The sequence below is a fragment of the Macadamia integrifolia genome, chromosome 8, assembly GCF_013358625.1.
Source record: "Macadamia integrifolia cultivar HAES 741 chromosome 8, SCU_Mint_v3, whole genome shotgun sequence".
Classification (NCBI taxonomy): domain Eukaryota; kingdom Viridiplantae; phylum Streptophyta; class Magnoliopsida; order Proteales; family Proteaceae; genus Macadamia; species Macadamia integrifolia.
This window is the reverse complement of record NC_056564.1, coordinates 5889442-5911953: the sequence shown is the minus strand read 5'-3', so window position 1 is coordinate 5911953 and position 22512 is coordinate 5889442. Positions and strand designations below refer to the sequence as shown.

General features: G+C 39.2%; 5 protein-coding genes across 8 annotated transcripts; 3 read left to right on the top strand and 2 right to left on the bottom strand.

The window, feature by feature from the left end:
- Positions 1–164: 164 nt before the first annotated feature.
- On the bottom strand, positions 165–2286 carry LOC122086024 (mitochondrial import inner membrane translocase subunit Tim9-like). The gene is made up of 2 exons (XM_042654696.1): positions 2023–2286; positions 165–615 (listed from the first exon to the last, which is right to left on the bottom strand). The coding sequence occupies exons 1-2, from the start codon at positions 2115–2117 to the stop codon at positions 429–431; spliced, it is 282 nt and encodes a 93-aa protein (XP_042510630.1). The 5' UTR covers positions 2118–2286; the 3' UTR covers positions 165–428.
- A 1644-nt stretch (positions 2287–3930) lies between these two features.
- LOC122087157 (outer envelope pore protein 16, chloroplastic-like) lies at positions 3931–8451 on the top strand. 2 transcript variants are annotated; one of them, XM_042656177.1, is made up of 7 exons: positions 3931–4167; positions 4263–4441; positions 4530–4581; positions 6281–6312; positions 7470–7503; positions 7621–7688; positions 8157–8451. In XM_042656177.1, exons 2-7 carry the CDS (start codon positions 4328–4330, stop codon positions 8295–8297), a joined length of 441 nt encoding a protein of 146 aa, XP_042512111.1. In that variant the 5' UTR covers positions 3931–4167; positions 4263–4327; the 3' UTR covers positions 8298–8451. The 2 variants fall into 2 exon arrangements, with proteins under 2 accessions (XP_042512111.1, XP_042512110.1); XM_042656176.1 differs by lacking the exon at positions 3931–4167 and having other exon boundaries at positions 4174–4441.
- Positions 8452–9642: 1191 nt separating this feature from the next.
- Positions 9643–12421, top strand: LOC122087155 (outer envelope pore protein 16, chloroplastic-like). 3 transcript variants are annotated; one of them, XM_042656174.1, is made up of 7 exons: positions 9643–9795; positions 9892–10048; positions 10151–10202; positions 10350–10381; positions 11260–11293; positions 11411–11478; positions 12067–12421. In XM_042656174.1, exons 2-7 carry the CDS (start codon positions 9935–9937, stop codon positions 12205–12207), a joined length of 441 nt encoding a protein of 146 aa, XP_042512108.1. In that variant the 5' UTR covers positions 9643–9795; positions 9892–9934; the 3' UTR covers positions 12208–12421. The 3 variants fall into 3 exon arrangements, with proteins under 3 accessions (XP_042512108.1, XP_042512109.1, XP_042512107.1); XM_042656175.1 differs by having other exon boundaries at positions 9652–9795; positions 9867–10048; XM_042656173.1 differs by having other exon boundaries at positions 9717–10048.
- An 896-nt stretch (positions 12422–13317) lies between these two features.
- LOC122087305 (pentatricopeptide repeat-containing protein At1g07590, mitochondrial) lies at positions 13318–15342 on the bottom strand. The gene is made up of 2 exons (XM_042656385.1): positions 14895–15342; positions 13318–14758 (listed from the first exon to the last, which is right to left on the bottom strand). Exons 1-2 carry the CDS (start codon positions 15282–15284, stop codon positions 13508–13510), a joined length of 1641 nt encoding a protein of 546 aa, XP_042512319.1. The 5' UTR covers positions 15285–15342; the 3' UTR covers positions 13318–13507.
- A 211-nt stretch (positions 15343–15553) lies between these two features.
- Positions 15554–19925, top strand: LOC122087303 (kinesin-like protein KIN-10B). The gene is made up of 15 exons (XM_042656384.1): positions 15554–15913; positions 16035–16203; positions 16483–16876; positions 17012–17217; positions 17329–17639; positions 17735–17777; positions 18025–18147; positions 18235–18325; positions 18448–18513; positions 18602–18879; positions 18969–19015; positions 19124–19145; positions 19229–19291; positions 19443–19481; positions 19564–19925. The coding sequence occupies exons 1-15, from the start codon at positions 15696–15698 to the stop codon at positions 19606–19608; spliced, it is 2115 nt and encodes a 704-aa protein (XP_042512318.1). The 5' UTR covers positions 15554–15695; the 3' UTR covers positions 19609–19925.
- The last annotated feature ends 2587 nt before the right edge of the window (positions 19926–22512 follow it).

Below are 22512 nucleotides of genomic sequence, written 5' to 3'. Positions count from 1 at the left end.
ATTTAGTAAAATCAAAGGATGAAAATAATGTTGATGCTGCTTTTTCCCAACAGAGCTCCGCTCGGTTGTGTGATAGTTGCTTGGTCAGATATTTATCACTTAGTACACGCTTTACGGCTACTCCAATTCAAGCTCAGCCTGCTACAGTTTTGACAAGAAAAAAATTCCTCCAATTGGTAATTCATTCCATTCCATTCATACAGAACATGAGAATATAGTCATGTCATTGTGTTCCAGTTTATTAAATCTACACAAGGTTTCAAGTAAACAAAACCAAACAATTTCATACCCCTCTAAGTAGCAATTTTTTTTAGGTGAGGTAATCGAAATATAAAAAAGAAACAACATTCTCTCATTCAAAACTAAAATAAATCCTCTGGTCAAAAAGCACTCCTGGGAAACTAGTTTCATCCTCAAGTCTTGGGAATTTAATCTGGTGTCGCTGCTCCTTGGTTGAGCTCTGCGAATCTCATGCCAACCCGCATGGAATGCTTCAAGAACTTCTCAGCACACCGGCGGACACATGTCTCCTCTTGTTTGTCTAGGGACTTCCGCCGAAAACTGTCCACGCAGTCGTTAAAACATCTCTCCACCAATGAATTATACATCCTTAGACTGCAATTTGGTAATGAAAAACAAAAAAAGAAATGTCAAGAGGCTTAATTACGAAAAGCATTGTAGATGGTACTTGAGTAAAAATTTTCATGCTCTCAATTATTTCAATTCCTTGTCGCAAAAACCACCAATGAATTATATACAACTCTTGACTGCAATTTGATTATGAAAATGAAAAAACAAAAAAAACTGATATTGTCAGAAAATTACTAAAAACATTGTAAATGTACGGAAATTAATTACAGTAAACAAAAGCTATCAAACTATGATTGCCAATCAGCCACAATACTAAACCTGGTTAAGAAATATGGGATCAACATATAAAAATGAGGTTACTACTACAGTTCCAAAAAGCTCTTTCAATCAAGAAATATCAATATATGTGCTTAAGAATTCATCAGTATCCAATTACTCCAGAGTTCTGATTCTGAGTGGCTACCTGCCTTCGTATGCCAAAAAAGATGACTCTAGAAGACTAAACTTGAAATTTATCCAAATGTGAGATGAAATTGTGTCAGGATACTTTCAAAAGGCAAAACAGCTGGAAATGATCAGAAAAATAACATCTGAGCCATATAGTATTAAATTTCCACTTTATTGCATAAAAATTATCATTAATAGCAATTCAAATGCTTCACCCCCTTCCAAAGAAAGATATTAAAGGTTTCACAGTCGTGCATACATATAATGTTCAGCAGGCGTAGATAAGAACAATACAGCAACAACAATGACGACAACAACTCAGTCTTATCCCAACTAAAACGGGTTTGGCTAATGTAGATTAGAACAATACAATAACCACAACCCTATCCCAACTTAATGGGGTCGGCTGGCGTAGATAAGAACAATTTGGATCATAAATTCAACCTAAAAGAAGCCTGAATATTGGCTTAATCTGCATACAAGTTTACATTCTAATTTTACAATACTTCATGTATATTAAGGGGATACCACAGGGATGGTAGGGTTTCGCAATCACACGGAAGGTCCAGATCAGTAACGTCAGCCTTCAACACAGCATGAGACCCCTTGCCACTGTGGGTTTTCAGAACCCATGAACAGAAACCTGTTACACTCCCTTCCTCTTATATTTGACCTCACAATTCTGATTATCTTCTTCAACTACTCTGTTCCATCTAATTCCATCACTGAATATAAAGAATTTCCTCGACAAACCCAGAGATAATAATAGGGAATTCGTTATTATCAAGCCACACTTTCTGCATTAACATGTCAGGCACTTGACCCAAACCCCAACTCAACCTCCGAATTAATTATTCATATTACTCATCAGATATAATACGAAAATCAATATCATAGAACACTAAGATAGCAAGAAATAAACTAGTTGATTGATTCCAATTCGAATGGTGAAAGCGGAACCAAGTAAAATAGGGAGAAGAGAACCTGTCACGGATCTGAAGCTGGTCAATCATGACTGACATTCTAAGCTTATCTTCTTCCGGTAGAGAATCCAGATCTCCGAGCATACTCTTGTCCATCTTCTTCGATCGAGCGAGTTAGGTTTTTACGATGAACCAACACTGCTGCTTCCACTCTGGTGTATTATACACAGCCGGCTACACGCTCTTAAACCCTAAAATTGTGCGTGACATTCAACAATTCACCATTACATTTTAATTTTATTTATACAGGTTTTCAAAGAGTTTTCTTCGGCAGCACTATGAGTAGTGAATGAGTTTGATTCACTATCACTTTAGTTTCATGATTTGGAGTGGAGGGATAGTTTTTGTAAATTCACATTTAAAGGAACACGTGCTTCCTCACCCTCTTCGTCACCGGCTTCTGCATCTCGCCGTCACTTCCCATCGCCTACAATGGCATTTCCTTAGCCTTTTCCACTCCCTCTCCGGGGGGTCTGGCTCGCCCGTCCTCCTCATCTCCCTCTCCCTTCCCTTCCCTCCCACCTCTAAGCCTCACCTCTCTGATCATACACCTTACTTCTCTGCAATTTTCCCTCTTATTGCCCTCTCGACACTCTCCTCCTCTGTGGCATGTCTTGTGATGATCTCCGCCAATTCTCCCTCTCTCTTCTGTATCCTTTGCGAGCTGGATGGGTTAAAAATCGTGGCTACACCCAGCTCCGACCTACCATGCCCTAGAGACGAGGTGGGACACTGACGAGGACACACCGGGCCCACTCTATGGTCACCCTCTCATCGCCATCGCCGCAACCAAATCTAACTGCCCTCACCCAATTCTATTTGGTGCCACCGCCGTTGATGGAGGACCTACTCCCTTTGTTGTCGGAATTTGGAATTTGGCCTCTCTCTCTCTCTCTCTCTCTCTCATGACCCCCTCTTCAAGTGTGAAAATCGGGTGAGGAGGGCGCAAAAATCCAACCCTGCAATATGAGGGGGGTGTTCATAGTTCGTGGGATCCGGTTACTCTCTTTAGCGTTGTGGCTCAGGTCTTCTCAATTATTTGGGTGAGCATCATATGACGAGGCAATGATCCAAATATCCAATGATTCTTGATTCTAAAAGAAAAAATCCAATGATTCTCGTTTTCTAAGTCTTGTCAGTGCTGCCCAAGTACCTATCGCGATGGGCGCTAAAGACAGAAACCAAATTCTAATGTTTTTTTGGAGGGGGTGGTGCATAGTTCTAGATTCTCTACCGACATGGATCATTTCTAAATGGATAGTTATCAATGAAATAAAATGTCCCTTGTTTGTAATATGTCAGCTAAAATGGAGATTATGCTCCATTGATAACCTACCCCATTTGAGAAGGACCCCATGTGGATGGAGAATGTGGACTTGCCCAGAGCCAAAGTGACAGGTATAAGCTATGCATTTAGCCTTAGTTTGTTTGATGATATAAAATTGAAAAAATTACATGATTATTCAATATTGGATTTAGGTTTATCAAATTACTCATCCAATTTTTTTATATAGGAATTATTAAACTATCCACAACAATGTCTATTCCCTCGCCCACTTTTCTTTTCTTTTTTTAACTGGTTTTCACCATCCTCTCTCTCTCTCTCTCTCTCTCTCTCTCTCTCTCTCCCCGACTCTCTCCTATATTTGTTTTTCCTTTGTGATCAACCGCCAAAACATTTCCGCCCCCAACCCCCCGAGAGAGACCCCGCTCCACTTGGGAACTTCAATTGATGGGGGCGTGTGGCGAGTAGATACAAAGGCAGTTAACCCCAACTGATCCCTTTGCCCAATAAAAAATGACAGTATAATAAAGATCAGCAAATATATTTTTTTGGCCCTTCTTCACTTTACGTAGGATCGTATTCTGTGGTAGGGTCCTCTCAAGCTAATAGTGAGGAGCCCAAAATCAAGGGAGACCGCAGCCTCATCTTCAGATTTCTTGGGCGCGCGGTGATTGGTGAAATAGGAACGAACGGTGCTGAATTGAAGCTGAGAGTCGGTTCATATGGAGAAAGGGATTGCTTCGGGTGGGCGTTTCAGTGAATCTACATTTTAAGTTTACAACTGACGGAAACAGGGAATGTGGGGCACACAATCACAGATACAAACAGAAACTGAGCAATCGAACATCTCCAGAGTAGCAGGTCAGTGAGGGCAGTGTAAAATTTAATGGTTTCTAGTTCGATTTCAGTATATATACGGTGATTGCCTTTCCCATAAATAAATCATTAAGTTGCAGATTGTTAGGGCTTTCCGTTTCATAGAGAGATCAAGATCAGCGGCCAACGAAGAAGATCGGAAGAGATGCCGAGTAGCAGGTTTTCAAGTTCATTCTCGTCTCCGGATCTAAGCGTTTACATTGACATGGGAAATCCGTTTCTGAACCGTACCGTCGATGGCTTCTTGAAGATTGGAACTGTAAATTTCATTTTCATCCGCCTCTCCTTCTCTTTATCCTCTGTTTCCTCATCCCATCCTCTAATTTCGGTGTGATCTGTTCTTGCAAGTCGCGGCGGCGAGAGTGGCAGCTGAGGAAACGTATCACTGTGTTAGCAAAGGTTTTAAACCGTTACATTTTTTTTTTTTTTTTTAATCTCCTCCCTTGGAATTGCGTCTCTGTTTCATTCATTATTAGATTATTAGTTATTATAGTGATGAGTTCAGTAACTTCCTTCGGTAGTTTCCTCGACTTTGATTGCTATATTTTGCTCTGTTAGATTTTCTGGTCTATTTCTCGCCCCCTTTTGGTCCGCTACGAAAATGCTTGTAAACTTACATATATCATTAATTTTGGAGCTTAACGTGCACTTTGCAGCATTTCTCTAGTCTTTTTTGGTAGAATTTCTTTAGTTTTCTTGTGTCCATAATATTTAATTTATGGAAAATTTATCATGCTACCTTAAAGAATGTCACAATGATAAGACCACTCATTCTTTTCATTAAATTATTCTCAAACCTTTACTGTAAGGTAATATTTCATTTATCAAAATGTCCTTATAAAATACAAAATACCCTTAATATAGGGTAATATTTCTTTACCCAAATTGATAGCCCATTCAAAGGCTATTTCTTTTTTCTCTCAAATTGCCGCTGTTGGACCACCGGAAATCTTTCATAGCAGCGGCAGCGGCACCAGCGATGAACGGTGCAAAGCCGTTGGCACCCCCACCTTATCCCAATCTGCCGTCGCCTCCCTCGCCACCACCCACGGTCTTGCTATCTGAGCCATCACCGTTGAGGTCAAAGCCGCCATTGCTGCCTTCAACGCCAGTGTCGCCAACGGTGCAAAGCCTTCATCTCCTCAGGTGGAACTGACGGTACTGCGGTCATTGCCGAGGTCCAACCATACGGCAATGTGGTCCTCTGCTACGTCAGCCATAGGACTCCGGATCCAATCTTTCTTCCCCGATTCGAGAAGGTTGAGGGATCACCCTCGTTCCCACTTCTTGATTATGGAATTCGCCACCTTGACCATGTGGTCGGTAACGTTACTGACCTGGCTAAGGCGGTGGCTTATGTAAAGGAATTCACGGGGTTCCATAAATTCGCAGAGTTTACAACAGAGGATCTGGGTACCGGTGAGAGTGGATTGAATTCGGTTTTTCTAGCACGCAACGATGAGATGGTGTTGTTGCCAGTGAATGAACCAGTGTTTGGAACAAAGAGGAAGAGTCAGATACAAACTTACTTGGAGCATACGGTGGCTGTGGTTTTGGATCAAAGTGGTTTTGATCTATGGAAGAAATCGTAGTTTTGCAGCTAGAGAAGCTGTGGTTTGTATTCGTTGAGTTTTGATCTACCAAAATCAGCAAAACTCTAACTCTGGTTTTGATCCATGGAAAATTTTGTATACGTCTCTGGTTTTGCTGGTTTTGATTTAGGGGAAAGTGTTATCGATGGAAGATTAGCAAGTTTCTTCCCTTTCAACCAAAAAAAAGAAAAAAAGAGAAAAGCTAAGTGAAGAAAGGCGGTAAGGGTATAATGGTCATTTTAACTCCACACTTAACATTTACTGACGGTAGAAGGTCTGAGAATAATTTGGTGAATTCGAGAGGGTGGTCTTATCATTGTGGCATTCTCCAGGAGGTGACGTGGTAATTTTTCCTTAATTTATTTATTCAGTCATGCTTACCCTGTGTATTGGAGTTGCATGTTTGATGCATCATCATAAACTCTCTACTCTTCATTAGTTAATTTCTCTTATTTTTTATCCATAAGAAAAATATTTCTCTAATTTTACCATTACCTCCGGTGCAGGGAGTATTTCAAAAAACAACTTGGAGCACTCAGTAAGATGTCACAGGCCCTTTCAGTTATTGTTATTGTCATACTATTTAACTTAAAGCTCTTCCTAAATGGATTATATAATAAGTATATATTTATTGGTCAAGATTTATATATTTTCATGTCTTGCTTGGTTTGACAGTTGAGCTAACAATTGGCAGGTTTAAACTTTAAAGTTCAAAACCCAGTTACACCCTTGATTTTAATGTATGTCCAATCTGGTTGGATTTGGATTTGGACCTGGATCTGATGTGGTAGGTAAAAGGGCAGATCACTTTGTAGTTACGGTTCTGTGTTTTCTTTTCTTCATCAGTGACCCAATAATAAATTATTTCGGTGTTAAAACATAAAACTCTATAGCTGAGGTAGTTTCCCAAAATACAATGAGAAGCACACAGTAGTGAGGGGATGATTGTGTTCCCTGCTGCCTACATAGGCACCACCTCGTCTTTTATTGATTCTCAACCCTATGAAGTGCAGAGGTTTATGGCATGTCTCCGAGTGAGTTACATGCCAGATTTCTTATTTCTTCTGGACTTCCAAAATTTTAGCCCCTGAATGAAGAAAAGAATGAAAATAATGTAAAAATTTGGAATAAAACAAACTGGGCTTTTTAATAACAAATAAAATATAGAAGTAGGACTCTAATTAGAGTAACTAATAAAGTAATTATGTATTTATTCATCCTACCCATATTTTAGGCCTTGAACCAAAGGTGAACATGTTTAGGACCCAATCCAAGGATTATTTCCACTAAAATAAGCCCACTTTTTTCTGATTTATCTGAATCACTTTTATATGGCACCTGCCAAATTGGGGGATTTGAGAATTCACCACCATGGATGATTGGATGTCATGCCTCTTCAATAACCATTTGGCTTACCGTCGATGATCCATGAAAATGGTGTCTTATGTGGTAAATTACCTGGGAATGCATGGGGGTATGGCTTACATTTAGAGTTAGCAAGCTAGGCATGGTTAGAGCATCTGGACATCACTCTGTCATGGTGGTCTTAGTCGACTATCCTTTTGATGAAATAGAACTCCTATTATATTTACTTGTTTATGATTTTTTTGTTGTCGTTTCTTCAGACTGAATTGTAATACACAAATGCAAATAATACATTTTCTAGTCTACTGATGAATGCCACTGTGATTACAGCTGAAGAAGATGTGCAAGGAGGGTGCTTATTGGGGTAAGCCCGAGTGAAGATACATATGTTTAATCCTGAGATTTTGTTTGTCTGCAGTGATTTCCTTAATTCTGCCAGGAGAGAGAGCTAACTACAGTAGTTCTTTTATCCCATTTGCAGGGACTATAGCTGGTCTCTACGTGGGTATGGAGTATGGAATGCAGAGGATCCGTGGCACAAGGGACTGGGTAAATTCTGCACTTGATTACTGTAACCTAAAAAGATCAAGAAAATATGATCATACATTAGGTTTTTTTATTTTTATATTTTTTTGGGGTTTTGGGTTTGGGTGTGGGGGGGGGATATTTTTCCAGCAAGTTGCAGTTTTAAGCAGCAGCTAAAGATAGGTCATAGATGTGTACTTAAAGTAAGAAAGACTAGGATATTTCTTAATTTGATTTTTAATCTTATAGAGCAAAAAATGGGGTTGGATGGTTGTCACAGCCCCTCCCGAATACTGTTTTCACGTTTTTGTGAAGTACCAAAGTAGCCTAAATCTTTGAGAAAATAGATTATTTTTGGGTATTTTTTCAGATTTTGGAGTTCTATTGCAATAGGTTCTAAATTAGAACCAAGAAAGGAAATTTGTAATAACGGTAAAAGTGAATTCAACAAGACCATGTGTCATTCTGTCATTTATTTTGAGGTTTTGACAGAAAAATGCAATGCTCGGAGGTGCAGTAACTGGGGCTGTGGTGTCAGCAGCCAGCAACAATGGTAGAGACAAATTCATGGTGGATGCTATTACAGGAGCTGCCATTGCTACTGCAGCTGAGTTCCTTAATTATCTTACTTGAATGGAACAGAACCGGTACAACTTCCTCATCTCTACAGATTGTAAAAAAGAAGGAAAAAGATCTAATACTTTGCTTTCTCATTTTGACTCAACTTTTGGTATGTAATGACTATTATTTATCTGATGATCAAATACTGTCTGAAGTTACAATGTCATTTGGATGTTGAATGGGTTACCTTGGCTGATGGATAATGAGGGCACAATGATGGCAAATGTTAGTGTCAGTATGTATTAATTTTATAGAGGAATGATGCGGGAGCAGCGGCACAGCCTATGGTTAAAGATATTGATTAAGTAATTAATCTAGATCATGATCATCATATCGAACAATCAGAATAGTTACATAACCTTTCCATATGACAAAACGTGTAGGAAAAGGTTCTTACGACTCACTTCTAAAATCTTTTTTCCTATTGAATTTATGTTATCCTGATTAAATATTGAGGAAATTGATGCTCCATAGTCATGTGGGTCTTGGACCCGCATATCGTGCAGTGAAATGATATTTCCACCTTTGTGAAACTTATAAAATATAACTCCTATAAGTGCTCATGTGCATCTCTCATTGGTCCCATGTTAGTTTGAGGGTCATGTGATCATGGAAGCTGGCACGAGATGGAGTGAATTTTTTGGGTCAAAACCACAGTTTCAGCAATCTGATTATCCAATCCTGATTCTTCGTTGATAACATTTTGTTAATACCGATTTTTCTTAATGACAATCAGGGTGTTTCTGGGGATCGGATTGGTATCTTAAGACCGATTCCTATATCTTACGCTATGGTCCAAACATGTACAGGTTTGAATTTACATTAGAAGATTCGGAATCATGGTTACAGGTTAGGGGTTCATCGGTCAAAACAGCACAGTTTGTGCTATCTGGATTTTAAAGGCCATTTTGATTATTCTGGATCTTCCAATCGCGGTTGAAATCGGCATTCAAATCGGTTAATTCCGATTCCTTATGCGAATTGATCATGGTCGGTAAAAATCAATCATTAATTGGAGTAAATCGGTGTAAATTGATCGGATCGGTCAGAACCCATTCCCAATCTTATTCACAATTTTTTAAACCCTGGTTGCCCAGCGATCCATAGACACTTGTGCTTGTGCAAATGCACCAAATGGCCAGAGGTGTACCGTTATTTATTTATTTATATTATTATAATTTTGTTTTTGTCCTTTTTTTTGACTTGACGTGGGATCGCGGTCGAGTACTATCGTATCTAAGCTAAATAAAGCGAGGAGCCCAAAATTTTGGGGGGACCACAACCAGATCTTCAGATTTGTTGAACGGGGATTGGGGAAATAGGAACGGACGGTGTGGAGCTGATATACTTCGGATGGGCGTTTCAGTAAATCTATATTTTCAACTAAACAACAAAAGGAAACGGGGAATGCGGCCTGTGGGACACAGAATCACAGATTCTGACACAAACAGACAGCGAGCTATCCCCGAGCGAGCTATCCAATCTCACTCCAAACTCCAAAGAGTAGCAGGTCAGTGGAAGTGTCGAATTTAATCATTTCTCTGGGTTGAGTTCTTTGATTTCTCATAAAATAAGTAGCAGATTGTCATGGATTTCCGTTCCTCAGAGAGTGATCAAAGTTAGTGGCCAACTACGAAGATCGGAAGAAGATGCCGAGCAGCAGGTTTTCAAGTTCATTCTCATCTCCTGATGTCAGTGTTACCATAGACATGGGAAATCCGTTTCTTAATCGCACCGTCGATGGCTTCTTGAAGATCGGAACTGTAAATTTCATTTTCATCCGCTTCTTCTTCTCTTTATCCTCTGTTTCCTCTTTTCTCCCTTGAAAAATTCAGCGTTAATCTCGTTGTGATCTGTTCTTGCAGATCGCGGCGGCAAGAGTAGGAGCTGAGGAAATGTTTCACTGTATTCGCAAAGGTTTTTTTTTTTTTTTTTTTTTTTAATCCACTTCCTTGGAATTGCGTCTCTGGTTCATTCATCATGCACTTTCTACTCTTCATTAGTTAATTTTCTCTAATTTTTTATCTCTCTATTTCTCTAATTTTACCATAACCTCTGATGCAGGGAGTATTTCCGAACACAAATTGGAGCACTCGGTAAGATTTCACAGGCCTTTTCAGTTATTGTTGTCATTAATCAAATTAAATCTCTTCCTAAATAGATCATATGATAAGTATATATTATTTTTATAATAATCAAGAAATATATTTCCATGTCTTGCTTGGTTTGACAGTTGAGCTAACAATTGTCAGGTTTAAATTTTAAATTTCAAACATCCCTGATTTTAATATATGCCCAATCTGGTTGGATTTGGACCTGGATTTGATTGGTAGGCAATAAAGAAAATTACTTTGTAGTTACAGTTCTGTGTATTCTTTTCTTTATCAGTGACCCAATTATAAATTTCCTCAGTGCTAAAGCTTAGAACTCCATAACTGAAGCGGTTTCCCAAAATACAATGAGAATTTACAAAACATTAAATCATGGAAATGTTTAGGATTCCTTGAAATAGGGCATCTCCTTAATAACTCATCAAATGATGCTTCTCAGTCCCCATTATGTGAAGCACACAGTAGAGACGAGATGAATGCTTCCCTGATTCGTACACTGGCACCACCGCATCTCTTATAGATTCTTTACCCTACGAAGTGCAGAGGTTTATAGCATGTCTCCGAGTGAGGCTACATGCCAGATTTCTTTGTTCTTCTGGACTTCCAAATTCCTTGCCTCTCTCTTATGTGTTTCCCCATAAAAACGAAGGGAAGTATCAACAAAATAAAGGTTTAGAGTATGATTATGCTACACTGAAAACAGTCCAGGCTTCAAATTATTGCATTTATTTTCTATAAAAGGTAACTTTTCCCCCCAAATAAACCTTTTAGGACCATTCCAATAATCATCGTTGCCGACTCAAAATACACAAATGCAAATATTACATTTTCTAGTCTATTGATGTATGTCACTGTAATTACAGCTGAAGAAGATGTGCAAGGAGGGTGCTTATTGGGGTAAGCCTGCGTGATGACACAGATGTTTAATCCTGAGGTTTTGTCTGTCTGCAGTAACTTCTTTACTTGTGCAAGGAGAGAGAGCTAAGAATAGAAGTTCTTTTATCATATTTGCAGGGACTGTGGCTGGTGTCTATGTGGGTATGGAGTATGGGATGGAGAGGATCCGTGGCACAAGAGACTGGGTAAATTCTGCACTGGATTACTGATATTTACCTTTTTTTTTAGCGGTTTTTTTTGTTTTGGGGGGGGGTTGTGTACGTCTTTCTTATCCAAATTCCCAATTGAAGAGTCATTCAGTCTGGATTCGAGCTTTTGATTGCTGGCACTGCTGATATACTCCTTGTTTTGTTCACATTGCTCAATACACAGATTTTGTTGGTCAGGACTTGGAAGCACTCTTCCACAGCTTGACCTTTTTCTGGAAGCTAGAGTAGGAGGTGTCTTTTTTTGGGGCAGTTTGTCATACAGGTGGCCCTTTGTAACTAAAAGGAGAGTCATGCCGTCCGATTGAACATCTAACCTATTAGTGACAGCCCAAAAAACTCTGTGCATGCCAAAGCCAAATTAAGTACCTGGCAATATCAGCAGATTTCTTGGGAAAGGCTCTAGGATTCATCTTAAAAAATCCTAGTATTTGTTAGAGCAAACACCAAGAAATACGATAAATAAACCAAGAGTATTTCTTACCTTCCATGACCACAACATTCTTTTAGGAGGAAAATTCAATAAGATCATTTCTCATTCTGTCATTTCTTTTGAGGTTTTTGCAGAAAAATGCGATGCTTGGGGGTGCAGTAAGTGGGGCTCTGATATCTGCAGTCAGCAACAGCAGTAGAGAAAAAGTCGTGGTGGATGCTATTACAGGAGCTGCCGTTGCTACTGCTGCTGAGTTCCTTCATTATCTTACTTGAATAGAAAAGAAACGGAACAACTTCCTACCTCTCTGCAGATTGTGAAAAAGAAGGAAAGAAAACACTATCTACTATTTTGCTTTCTCTTTTTGACTCTTTATGTAGTAAATAATGACTAATTTGTTCTGTTGATCAAATACTATCTGAATTTATGTCAATTGGATGTTGAATGGTTACCATGGCTGATAATAGCAGAATGAGGGAAATTTTCATTTGCTCTGTAGTAAATAATGACTAATTTGGTTCTTGTTAAGGGAAAAATTATCGGGAAAAAAATTTGTTTATATAACTTAAGGGTAAAATCGTCCAATATGGCCTAATATGTATTGATATTGGTATCAGCTGAAATTGATACCGATCTCGATCCAGATTAAAAACCATAGTTGGAACAGAACTGTTGGATCACTTTTGCATGGTTTTTAAGGGCCATCTGATGAGACTGGATCACTATACCGATGCTCATCCGGTGTCAATCTAGATCAGCCTGTATTGGTTTGGATCGGATGGACTTAAATTTTTAACTATTTTACCCTTATCCATACAATCGATAAAGATTGGCTACTTTTGATACTGATACTAATTGCCTGATTCGATCATTCAATATCGATTCCTCAAGCCATCAGGGTCTAGATCTTGCAATCACGCAGTCTAAACTCTGACCATCAAATCTGCCGATCCTGAAAAACACTGATCATTACAATTAAGGGAAAAAGAACACTGCCTCCTAATGTACCTTATGTACACATGAGAAAATGGAGCCTGCATGAGCATCTTTTCACAGCCCGAGCCCCCTATAAATAATCCTATTACAAATAAACCTCTACTAAAACAAAAAAGCTCATAGCCGACTGATTCCCCATTCTTGAAGTGAGATTGCATTAAGGAATTGGAGCTATTTCCCCCCACCCCACAAGTTTCAATACACTATCAACTGATCAAGTTCAATCAACGAAACATCCAATATGTTATCATATTGGTCTAAAAACGTTTGCAAATTCTAAGAAGTGAAGCATGAGCTCAACAGGAAATGTTGAAAAATCAAGAGGAATACCAAATCTATAACCATTACCTTTTTATCTTAAATTTTACCCTAGTTTTCAATCAAATACCTTCAATTTGAAAAGGAAAATAAAGATTCCATTTAAAAGTTTTAGTACAATATTTGGTTAGATTTTTAGCTAGTTAGATAACCATAAAATGAAAGTTTCCTTTTTTTTTTTTTTTTTTACTTGCAACCAGACAGCGTAGTAAAACAAAAATCTCTTCGTCATTATAAATCCATAGAATTTGTGAACTGAAATCAATTCCGAAACTGCTCCAAAAGTTTCAGGAGGCCGTAGGTCTCAGCATCTGGTCTAGCCCCTCCTAGAATCATCTTTCGCAGAAGAACTGGATCATAAACCTTGGCCTTAACATAAGCCCTTATCAAGGTATTATACACAAAAGTATACCTGGTATACCTAGCTTCCTTCAACTCCCCAAACAATTTCTTTACATTCTCTATATCACCCATGTCTGCAAAGATTTCAACTATTGAATGTGTGGTTTCCAGCCATGGGGCTGATCTCCTTACTTTGGTAGTAGTTATTTGATCCATCCCTACTTCAAGAGTTTTTAAGGCTTCCTCCACCAACCCTGCTTTCAAGCAACCGAGTGCGAGATGTCGATAGGTTATTGCATTCGCTTTGCACACATTGACCTCCATTTCCTTGAACAATTCTGTTGCTTTATCAACAAGCCCATGCTTGCAATATACAGATATAATGGAATTGTATTGCTCAGTGTACTTCAATTGTTTCCCTGACTTCATTTCCAGCCAAAGTTCTTCAGATCGGTTTAGCCGTCCAATTCTTCCAAATGCTTCAATGGAAAGCACATAACTCTTGATTCTAACATGGGGAAGTTGTTGGACAACACCCCATGTGGACTCAAGCTCCATCTCCTTCCCCATATAGCCATACAGCATAAGTAGAACATCCAAGGTAGACCAATTATCCCCTGTTTTCACCTTCTCCACTGCTTCAACATAGGCCTCACACACAGCATGTAACCTTGCCACGGCATGCGCTGTGGCCAAAATGCAGTAAGTTATTTCATTAGGTTCCACTTGAGCTCGTTTCATATCATCAAACACCTTTGTCAATCCTTGAATGTTGTGTTGGTTAGCTTCAATTTTCAAGAGAATGTTGTACGTGGAGACGTGAGGGACTACACGATCAGCCTTCATTTGGGTCAGGATTCTTGGGATGGCTTTCCTGCGGCCAGGGGAGGAGTGGAGGATTATGAGGCGATTGAAGACATAAGGAGATATGGGGTGTCCCAGTTCCCTCATCTTTTTCATGTATGCCAATGACAGCCTGATGGCGGCCTTATCCAAGCAGGCCAAGACAAGATTGTTGTAGAGTAACTCATTCTGAAACTCAGGAGGGACATGAGTGAAAAGACGCTCACCTTCCGATATCCCATGAAGCTTAGTCGTGAACTCCAAAAGATAAGAGTAATCCAGCTCTTTCAACTTATAGGGTCTTTCCCTAATCACCCATTCCATTACCTATCACAAAGTAACAGCAAATTCAACTTACTCATTCTTGTAAGCATTTAAGCAAATGGATAGTGTGCTCCAAGGAATTCCACAGTGTAAGAGGTAATAACCACAAGAAGAATTATAAAATGATGAGGGGAATCACCTCAAGGGCGCGTTTATTCATTTTGAGCTTTCTCAGTCGATTAATGGCGTGGAAGATGTCGCCTCTGTGAACGGGAAATCCGTCGCCCATCCAACTCTGGAAGGCAGAGAAGACGGGTTGTCCTCTGCCGAGCTTTTCAATCTTCAAAGACAAGCAATTTCTCAGCTCCTCCTCCTCTTGAAGGTCTTGGGTTTGGTTTTCCACCTCGGAGGAAACATCTGGATTTTGGGTGCAGGAGGTGAAAGAAGAAGAGATAAATGGGTGTAGCCGCGGAGTGATTCTGCTACGTATAAGGGTTCTATAGATGCCATGAAAGGCCCTCCTCCTTTCACACCACCGAACGACTACTTGCATTCTACCAATCTCTCTCTCTCTCTCTCTCTCTCTCATGGCGACAAGGCTTAAGAGTTGAGAGAGCGGCGCCCGTCTCAGTGCCCAGTTACTGAAATTTTTTCCTTTCTTGGCTGAGAAAATATTTAATCCGGTTCTATAGTCCGACCGGGTGGTCGAACCAGCCAATGGGGAGCACGGAATATTGTTCTTCAAAACCGTGACATGGCTCATGCCACAAGCCTATCCGATACGTGACTTTTCAAAATCGGAGCCGCTTCCCAACGTTCTCTTACTAAAACGAATACTTCTCAACGGTCAAAAACTCAAAAATCAAAATCCACAAAAGCTTTCCTCTTGTCTCTAAGGCCGTAACTTCCCCACGTTCTCTTTCTCTCTAAGTTTCTTTCTTCAGAGTCGAAGAGCGGTAACTGCAAATCAAACCTCTCTCTCTTTCAAATTTCACCTTCAATGGACATTCAAACAGAACTCACCAGTACAATGGCCAGAACTCCGGCTTCCCAGAAGCACTTGGATTCCAAAGTCAGGGTGATCGTAAGACTACGCCCATTTCTCCCCTCTGAGATCGCTGCAAGAGGTGGAAATTCAGTTCCATGCATCTCCGCTCTCGATCCAGATTGTGGGTCTTGCGAAGAAGTTGTAGTTCATCTCAAAGATCACGAGTCCAGGTGAGAAGAATTTCCTTTTGTTTACACAACCTTCTAGAGATTGTGCTTTTGATAGAGTCAGTGATTCTGAGAGTACTGAATAGAGGGTTTTTTCTGGTCATATCTTTCTTTCCCGTTGCAGCCGGAAGGAATGTTATAAATTAGATTCTTTCTACGGTCAAGAAAACGACAATGTGACTCAGATCTTTCACAAAGAGGTTAGCCCTTTGATCCATGGGATTTTTCATGGTTTCAATTCTACTGTTTTTGCTTATGGTGCAACGGGGAGCGGAAAGACTTACACGATGCAGGTATTATCCAGAGAGACCCATCCTCTGTTTCTTCTTGATCTCTTCCTCTCATCTGGGTTCCTTTAATTTTTTCTATATATTTTGTTTTACAAGTAATTAGTTTATTAGTGAACCTCTCAATGGTACGGTACATGATCCAAGAGATCCACCTGTTTGCTTCTTGAACTCTCACCTTTTCCTGCTGTCTATCTTCTTCCAATTCTTAACGATTTTTGAATTTAATTTTAATGTAATCTTGATTGAGGTCTCAGTGGTACGGTTAATGGTGCTGCTGTGCAGGGGTCTGAAGAGCTACCTGGTCTCATACCTCTGGCCATGTCAACAGTTCTCTCTATGTGCGAAAGCACTGGAAATTCAGCAGAAATTTCCTACTACGAAGTATACATGGACAGGTGTTTTGATCTATTGGAACCCAAAGCCAAAGAGATTTCTCTGTTGGAGGACAAGGATGGGCAGGTTCAGCTCAGGGGACTTTCCAGGATCCCTGTAAGCTCCGTGGTTGAGTTCCATGAGATTTTTGCTTCTGGAATCCAAAGGCGCAAAGTTGCACACACAAGTCTTAATGATGTCTCTAGTAGAAGCCATGGAGTGCTCGTGATTTTCTTTTCTTCAACTTCAGGTGATGGTTCTAAAGCTCTTGTCAGAGGGAAGCTGAACCTCATAGACTTGGCAGGTCGGTTATCCACCTTGTAATCTTGTTATTGTGGTATAATTGATTATAATATACCAGTCAAACTTTGAATTTCCGTCCCTTCCTTTTCTTTCCCCTTAATTCTTCTTCAATCTATCTGTGACTTAATTCAATCAGGGAATGAAGACAATAGGAAGACCTGCAATGAGGGAATTCGTCTGCAAGAGAGTGCAAAAATCAACCAGTCCCTTTTTGCCTTGTCAAACGTTATCTATGCTCTCAATAACAATGAAGCCAGAGTACCATATCGGGAAAGCAAATTGACCCGGATATTGCAAGACTCTCTTGGAGGGATGAGCAGTTGTTTGATGGTTGTTTGTCTGGTAAGGAGTTTGGGATGCTTCTTCCATGGCTTCGTATTAGTTTCTGCTGCATTGGACGCTTTTGATTGAAACTTGATGGGTTATTCTTCTTTTCATTATTTTAAATTGCAGAATCCAGGAGACTACCAGGAAGCAGTTCACACGGTTAGCTTAGCTGCTCGATCGCGCCAGATTTCAAATTATTTTTCTTCAGATAAAAAGCAATATACTCCAAAGGTGAAAGTTGACATGGAAGCAAAGCTACAGGCTTGGCTTGAATCAAAAGGAAAGACAAAAAGTGTACAGAGAACAGGGTTGCCTTGTTCTCCATTTTCAATCAACACTCTCAGTTCTATGAGTTCTTTAAAGAGAAACAAGCTGTATCAAACTCCTGCAAAGAGAAAGGTTACTGGCATTCAAAGTGAATCAGCTGCCAAAGAGAGGTAAGGCCGAACTACATGAAGTCTGGTGAGAGAAGCAACCAACATTGTACTAAAGTTTACTTAAGTGTCTTTTGTTTTCTCTTTTTATGTTACAGAAACCTATGCAATTCTGGAGCTCGAGTTGCACCTTCAATGGAGGTAAGTGCAAGCAATGGAAAGCCATCAATTAACAGTTTTAATTTAAGGAGTCATAGAGAATTAGGCGTTTTAATTAAATGAACAAATGGTACCATACGAATAAACAGATGTATAGTTTCTCCCATGTGAATTGGCAACTCAACTCCATTGACACCGATAAACAGATTTGCTCTGCTGATTTTTGACTTGTCGAAATAGCTGGAGCTTTGGGTCTTCTTTGTAATTGACTTAGTTATTATCTCTGCAGAATGATTATAAGGACCATTTTGGTACCATACGAGATGAAGATTCAAGGATTACTAAAGATAAGAGCTGTAATGACTGCACCAATACTGCACTGTCTGTTGATGCTCAGACAAACACATCCATTGTGAGTTTTCCTTGCTTAAATGTACATGTGGATGAATGTTTACATGCAAAGCACCATTTCCCTCCTTGACAGAAGCTCTCATTGCAGGACATGGGCCTTAACACAGCGGATGAATGCTTAGAAGGCAGTGATGCTACAACAAGCATGTTCAATGTTCTAGAATCAGTTATTTTACCTGGTACTTTCCTTATCCATAGAATCTATTCACCATCATGTTTTAGAAATTTCAGGACGATCTTTATAATCTATTTAACTTGGAGTTGTAATTTTAGTGTTAAGTGCTGCTTAACTCTTATGCAGGTGAGTCATTGGACAAAGAAAAGATAACCATGCCATCTTTCAACACTGTGGGATCATCACCAGATCGTGAGTGGATTAGAACTTCTTGTTTCACATTTCTTTGGAAATATATAGTAATCAAGTGGATACATAACTTCATCATCTTTCATTGCAGGTAAACCTTTGGCAAAGAATGATAACATAAGAACAACCGTCCTATCTACCAAATCTGTAGGATCACCACCTACTAATGATAGGGTTAGAGAACTACAGAATTCTATTAGAAAAATTCTTTCTCCCATCAACCCTAATATAAACACTAAAAACCTTGAAGACCTCTCATCCAAAGACCGAGTATGTGTAGTTTTCTTCGAGCCAACGACTCCCAAAACACCTTATCCTATAACTGGCACTCCACTTGATAAGTTCAATGCACGGAGTTCCAATTTAAAGGTTGGTGTTATAGGCATTGGCACCAGAATCCTTCTCTGAAATCCTATCAATTTTGGTTCTAACACTTGCTTCATCTTTTGGACTTACAGAGTTCCCTTGTTCAAGAGTATCTTGCATTCTTGAACTCTGCCAGCAGGTAGTTTCTGTTTCTCTTTCTCAGTAGTTCATTTTCGCTTAATTTGGGTTCACTTAATATTGTATAGTTTTTACACTAATGTTGTTTATTTTGTTCTTTGGATTACAGAGAAGAACTATTGGAGCTAAAGGTATATTCCAGTGGATAAAATTGTAAGAATAAATAAACCCCTTTTTGTTTTCCTGATGTTTTTTATCTTTTTTCTACATCCAGGGGATTGGACAGAAAAGAGCAGATTATATTATCCAGATCAGAGAAACAAGCCCTTTTCAATCGGTAAGAAAAATTTGAAACTAGTGAATTTACTCCAACAAATAACTTGATTGATCCTCAGAAGGAATAGCTTTGGTTTTTGCATAGAAATAGTCAAACAAGTTTCTTGGTTAACCCTCAGAAGCACTAAAAAGAATAGCTTGTGTTTGTGCAGTTGTGCGACTTGGAGAAGATGGGCCTTTCATACAAGCAGGTAAGAACACTTTTCAGTTTTCCTCGCCAACTTTCGGTTAGATACTTCATAGAAATCAATAACCACTAGAAATTTTCCACAGGTCAATGATATCTTTAGGAGAGCAGCAAGAAAAATCTTTGACTAACCAGAGAATTTGCTCAGAAACTAGAGAAGGAAAGAAGGAAGAGAATGTGTGAGCTTTCATGGATTTGATTTGGAATCAAAGTCCTTGAAGGGTGGGGGGTGGTGCTGTTTGAGATCAATTATGTTGATTTTATATTGGGGATACTAAGTAATTGAATTTGTAATGGTTGACAGTATTCCAAGGGTGTTGTTATGTTTTGACACTATTCCAAGGAATAGCAGCAATCTTCTTTGTAATCCAGGGTGTTGTATTGTATAGACAGATGACATATCTCCATTTTTCTTAGCTGCAGCAGTTATAGACATTTCAGTTCCCAATACTTGTGAACTAACATGTTATTGAACATGCACAGTAGAGTCATCATTCTCACATTAAGAGAGGCCAATCAAAGCCATCTCTAGTAGTAGAACTAACCTATTTAGTCATTGCATATTATGGAAACAACAAAAGTGCAATCTCCAATGCCATTATTATATGGTGATGAATGGATAGTTGTGTCGTGGATAACAAGCTTCCATACATTATCCTTATCGACTGGGCATCGTGAACATAACCAGTTTTCTTGCCCACTGTGGTGAGTGATATGAGTTAGCAGACCATAGTTATCCATATTTTTTCAGCTTATCCACTTCTCATGTGGTGAAGTTATGTAGAAAAATGAAAGAATATTTGAGGAGGGATATTTATATATGATATGCAATATGCCAAGGCACAAATATCTGCCATATGGTAGATCAAATGGACCCAAGTTTTGCAAACAAGTAGACTATATGCATGGACATACCAGAGGGACGGAGGGGAGCAAGGGAGAACTACCAGTTTCATATTTCTTGCACTTCTTGGACTATTGAACTCACATGATTGTGAACACTTTTTTTTTTTTTTGGTAAAAATGATCGTGAATACTCGATACCGAACGTAATGGTGGAAGTATACAACTGTATAAGAATAATTAAACGATGGAAAAATATGAAGTTTATGTTGTCGATAGTGCATGCTCTCACACTTTGATACTCTCTCCTCATTGACATTCTTTTTCTTCTCTAACCATGTGGGTCTTTGTATACAAATCATTACCATAATGCACTCATTCCCATGTATACATTGACATGTTGTGCAAGATACTAATAATATACACCAGTATCGTGTCAATCCTTCCCCCAAATACTTATACAAAATATACTAACCAAGTATAAAATTGGTAATAGTGCAAAATGATTAATGTTTGATTATACAATGGGTCGCTTTAAAAACAACTAATGGGGAAAAGTTATTGGTATTCATACAAATTAATATGAGAGAGACAGAGAGGGGTTTATAAAAAATGTTTCATAAAAGATATCATGTTTAGTACAATAAAATAGAAAACTAGCAGGAATAAAGATCATGATTGAATTCCTTGTGGGGACCTAACCAGCCACGCTCACTCACCCAACTTAGTGAGAGGAAAAGATATCCCTAAGGAAATATCTCTACCCTACTACCCTATGTATTATCTTTAACGCCTCTGAATGCTTTTCCCCTTATGCAATATGGTCATCACAGATTTATAGCTAGGTCCGCATCCTTCATTTTATCCCCATCTCCAATTAAGTCATGAACTCCTATTTAGAGGCCCCTTTGTGAAATGTTATAAAGGTTTTCTTTACAATTAATATTCTATTATACTAATGTTCTAGTCTTGTTATAATTGTGAGGGTACCAAGTAGCTTAAACAACTTTGTCAAGATGACCATCAAGAGGTTTATTAAAGAACTGTCAAGTAGCAGGTTAAAAGTTAAAGAACTGTCAAGTAGCAGGTTAAAAGTCTTAATCACTGATACTGACGTGAACAAGAATTCCCAGGTGAAAAAGCCCACAAAGACCAAAGTTGTCAAGTAGGTTCTCAATGGTTTCTTAAAAGAGATGATGCCCAAAGGGAAAATGCTAGCCTGAAGAACTCCCAAAATCCCAATCATTGGATAAAGAAGGGACCCACCCAAGTTTATACTTGGGATCTGTTGGTGTATGATGTCTTGTATTCCATCGCAGTTTAATCCAGGGAGTACTAGTGCAGCACCTAGATAGGCAGGACGGTGGTCCCGTTAACCGATTAACGGGCCGTGGGGGTTTACAAGGGAGGCAAGAGGTCCTCTGCATAACAAGGGGTGTAGGGGGATGCAACTCCCCGCTCGAATTTTTTATTTGAGGGCAATTATATACTTTTCAAATTAGAGTTTTTTCGCTATATATTTGTAGCGAGGGTTTCTTTCTCTGTAATGCACGCAATACTGAGAGGTGTGAGGACGAGCGTTGTAACCCTATTCTCCATTGATAGTGAAATAACATCTCATCTCACCGGAGATGTAAACAACCTTACCGAATCTCGTAAAATCCGTATACATTATTTGTTTTGTTTTTCCATTATCTTATGCATCATTGTATGATTACGTTTCTATAGAATCCACTGCTTCACTGGCCCTACTATTGGGAAACTATTTAGGATACCCTGATATACACAGAGTTTTAGTTTGTTCGATCTCCTGGATCAATAGACTTTTTTTTTTTTTTTTTTTTTTGGTAAGGCTTGGAGCAATAGACTTACACTCTCGTTGGTGAGCTAATGCATAGAAAGATTACCGATAGTCAAATATGTAATCTTTGAAGATTGTTTGGAGTTAAGATAATTAACGTCAATGTCATCATTAATTTCATCCATATCCAAAGTCTGACCATTTCAGGTCTCAGTCTCTCTCATTACTCAAGATGGATCCCAAATTTGTATTATTTGTGGCAAGGAAGAGGGCAACCAGGAAGACGATCAAGACCCAAAGCCGAAAACCAAGAAGAAGAAAAAAAGCTTGACAGTGACGATGATTGAAAATCACCCAAACCCACTCACCCACCCCCCCCCCCCCCCCCCCC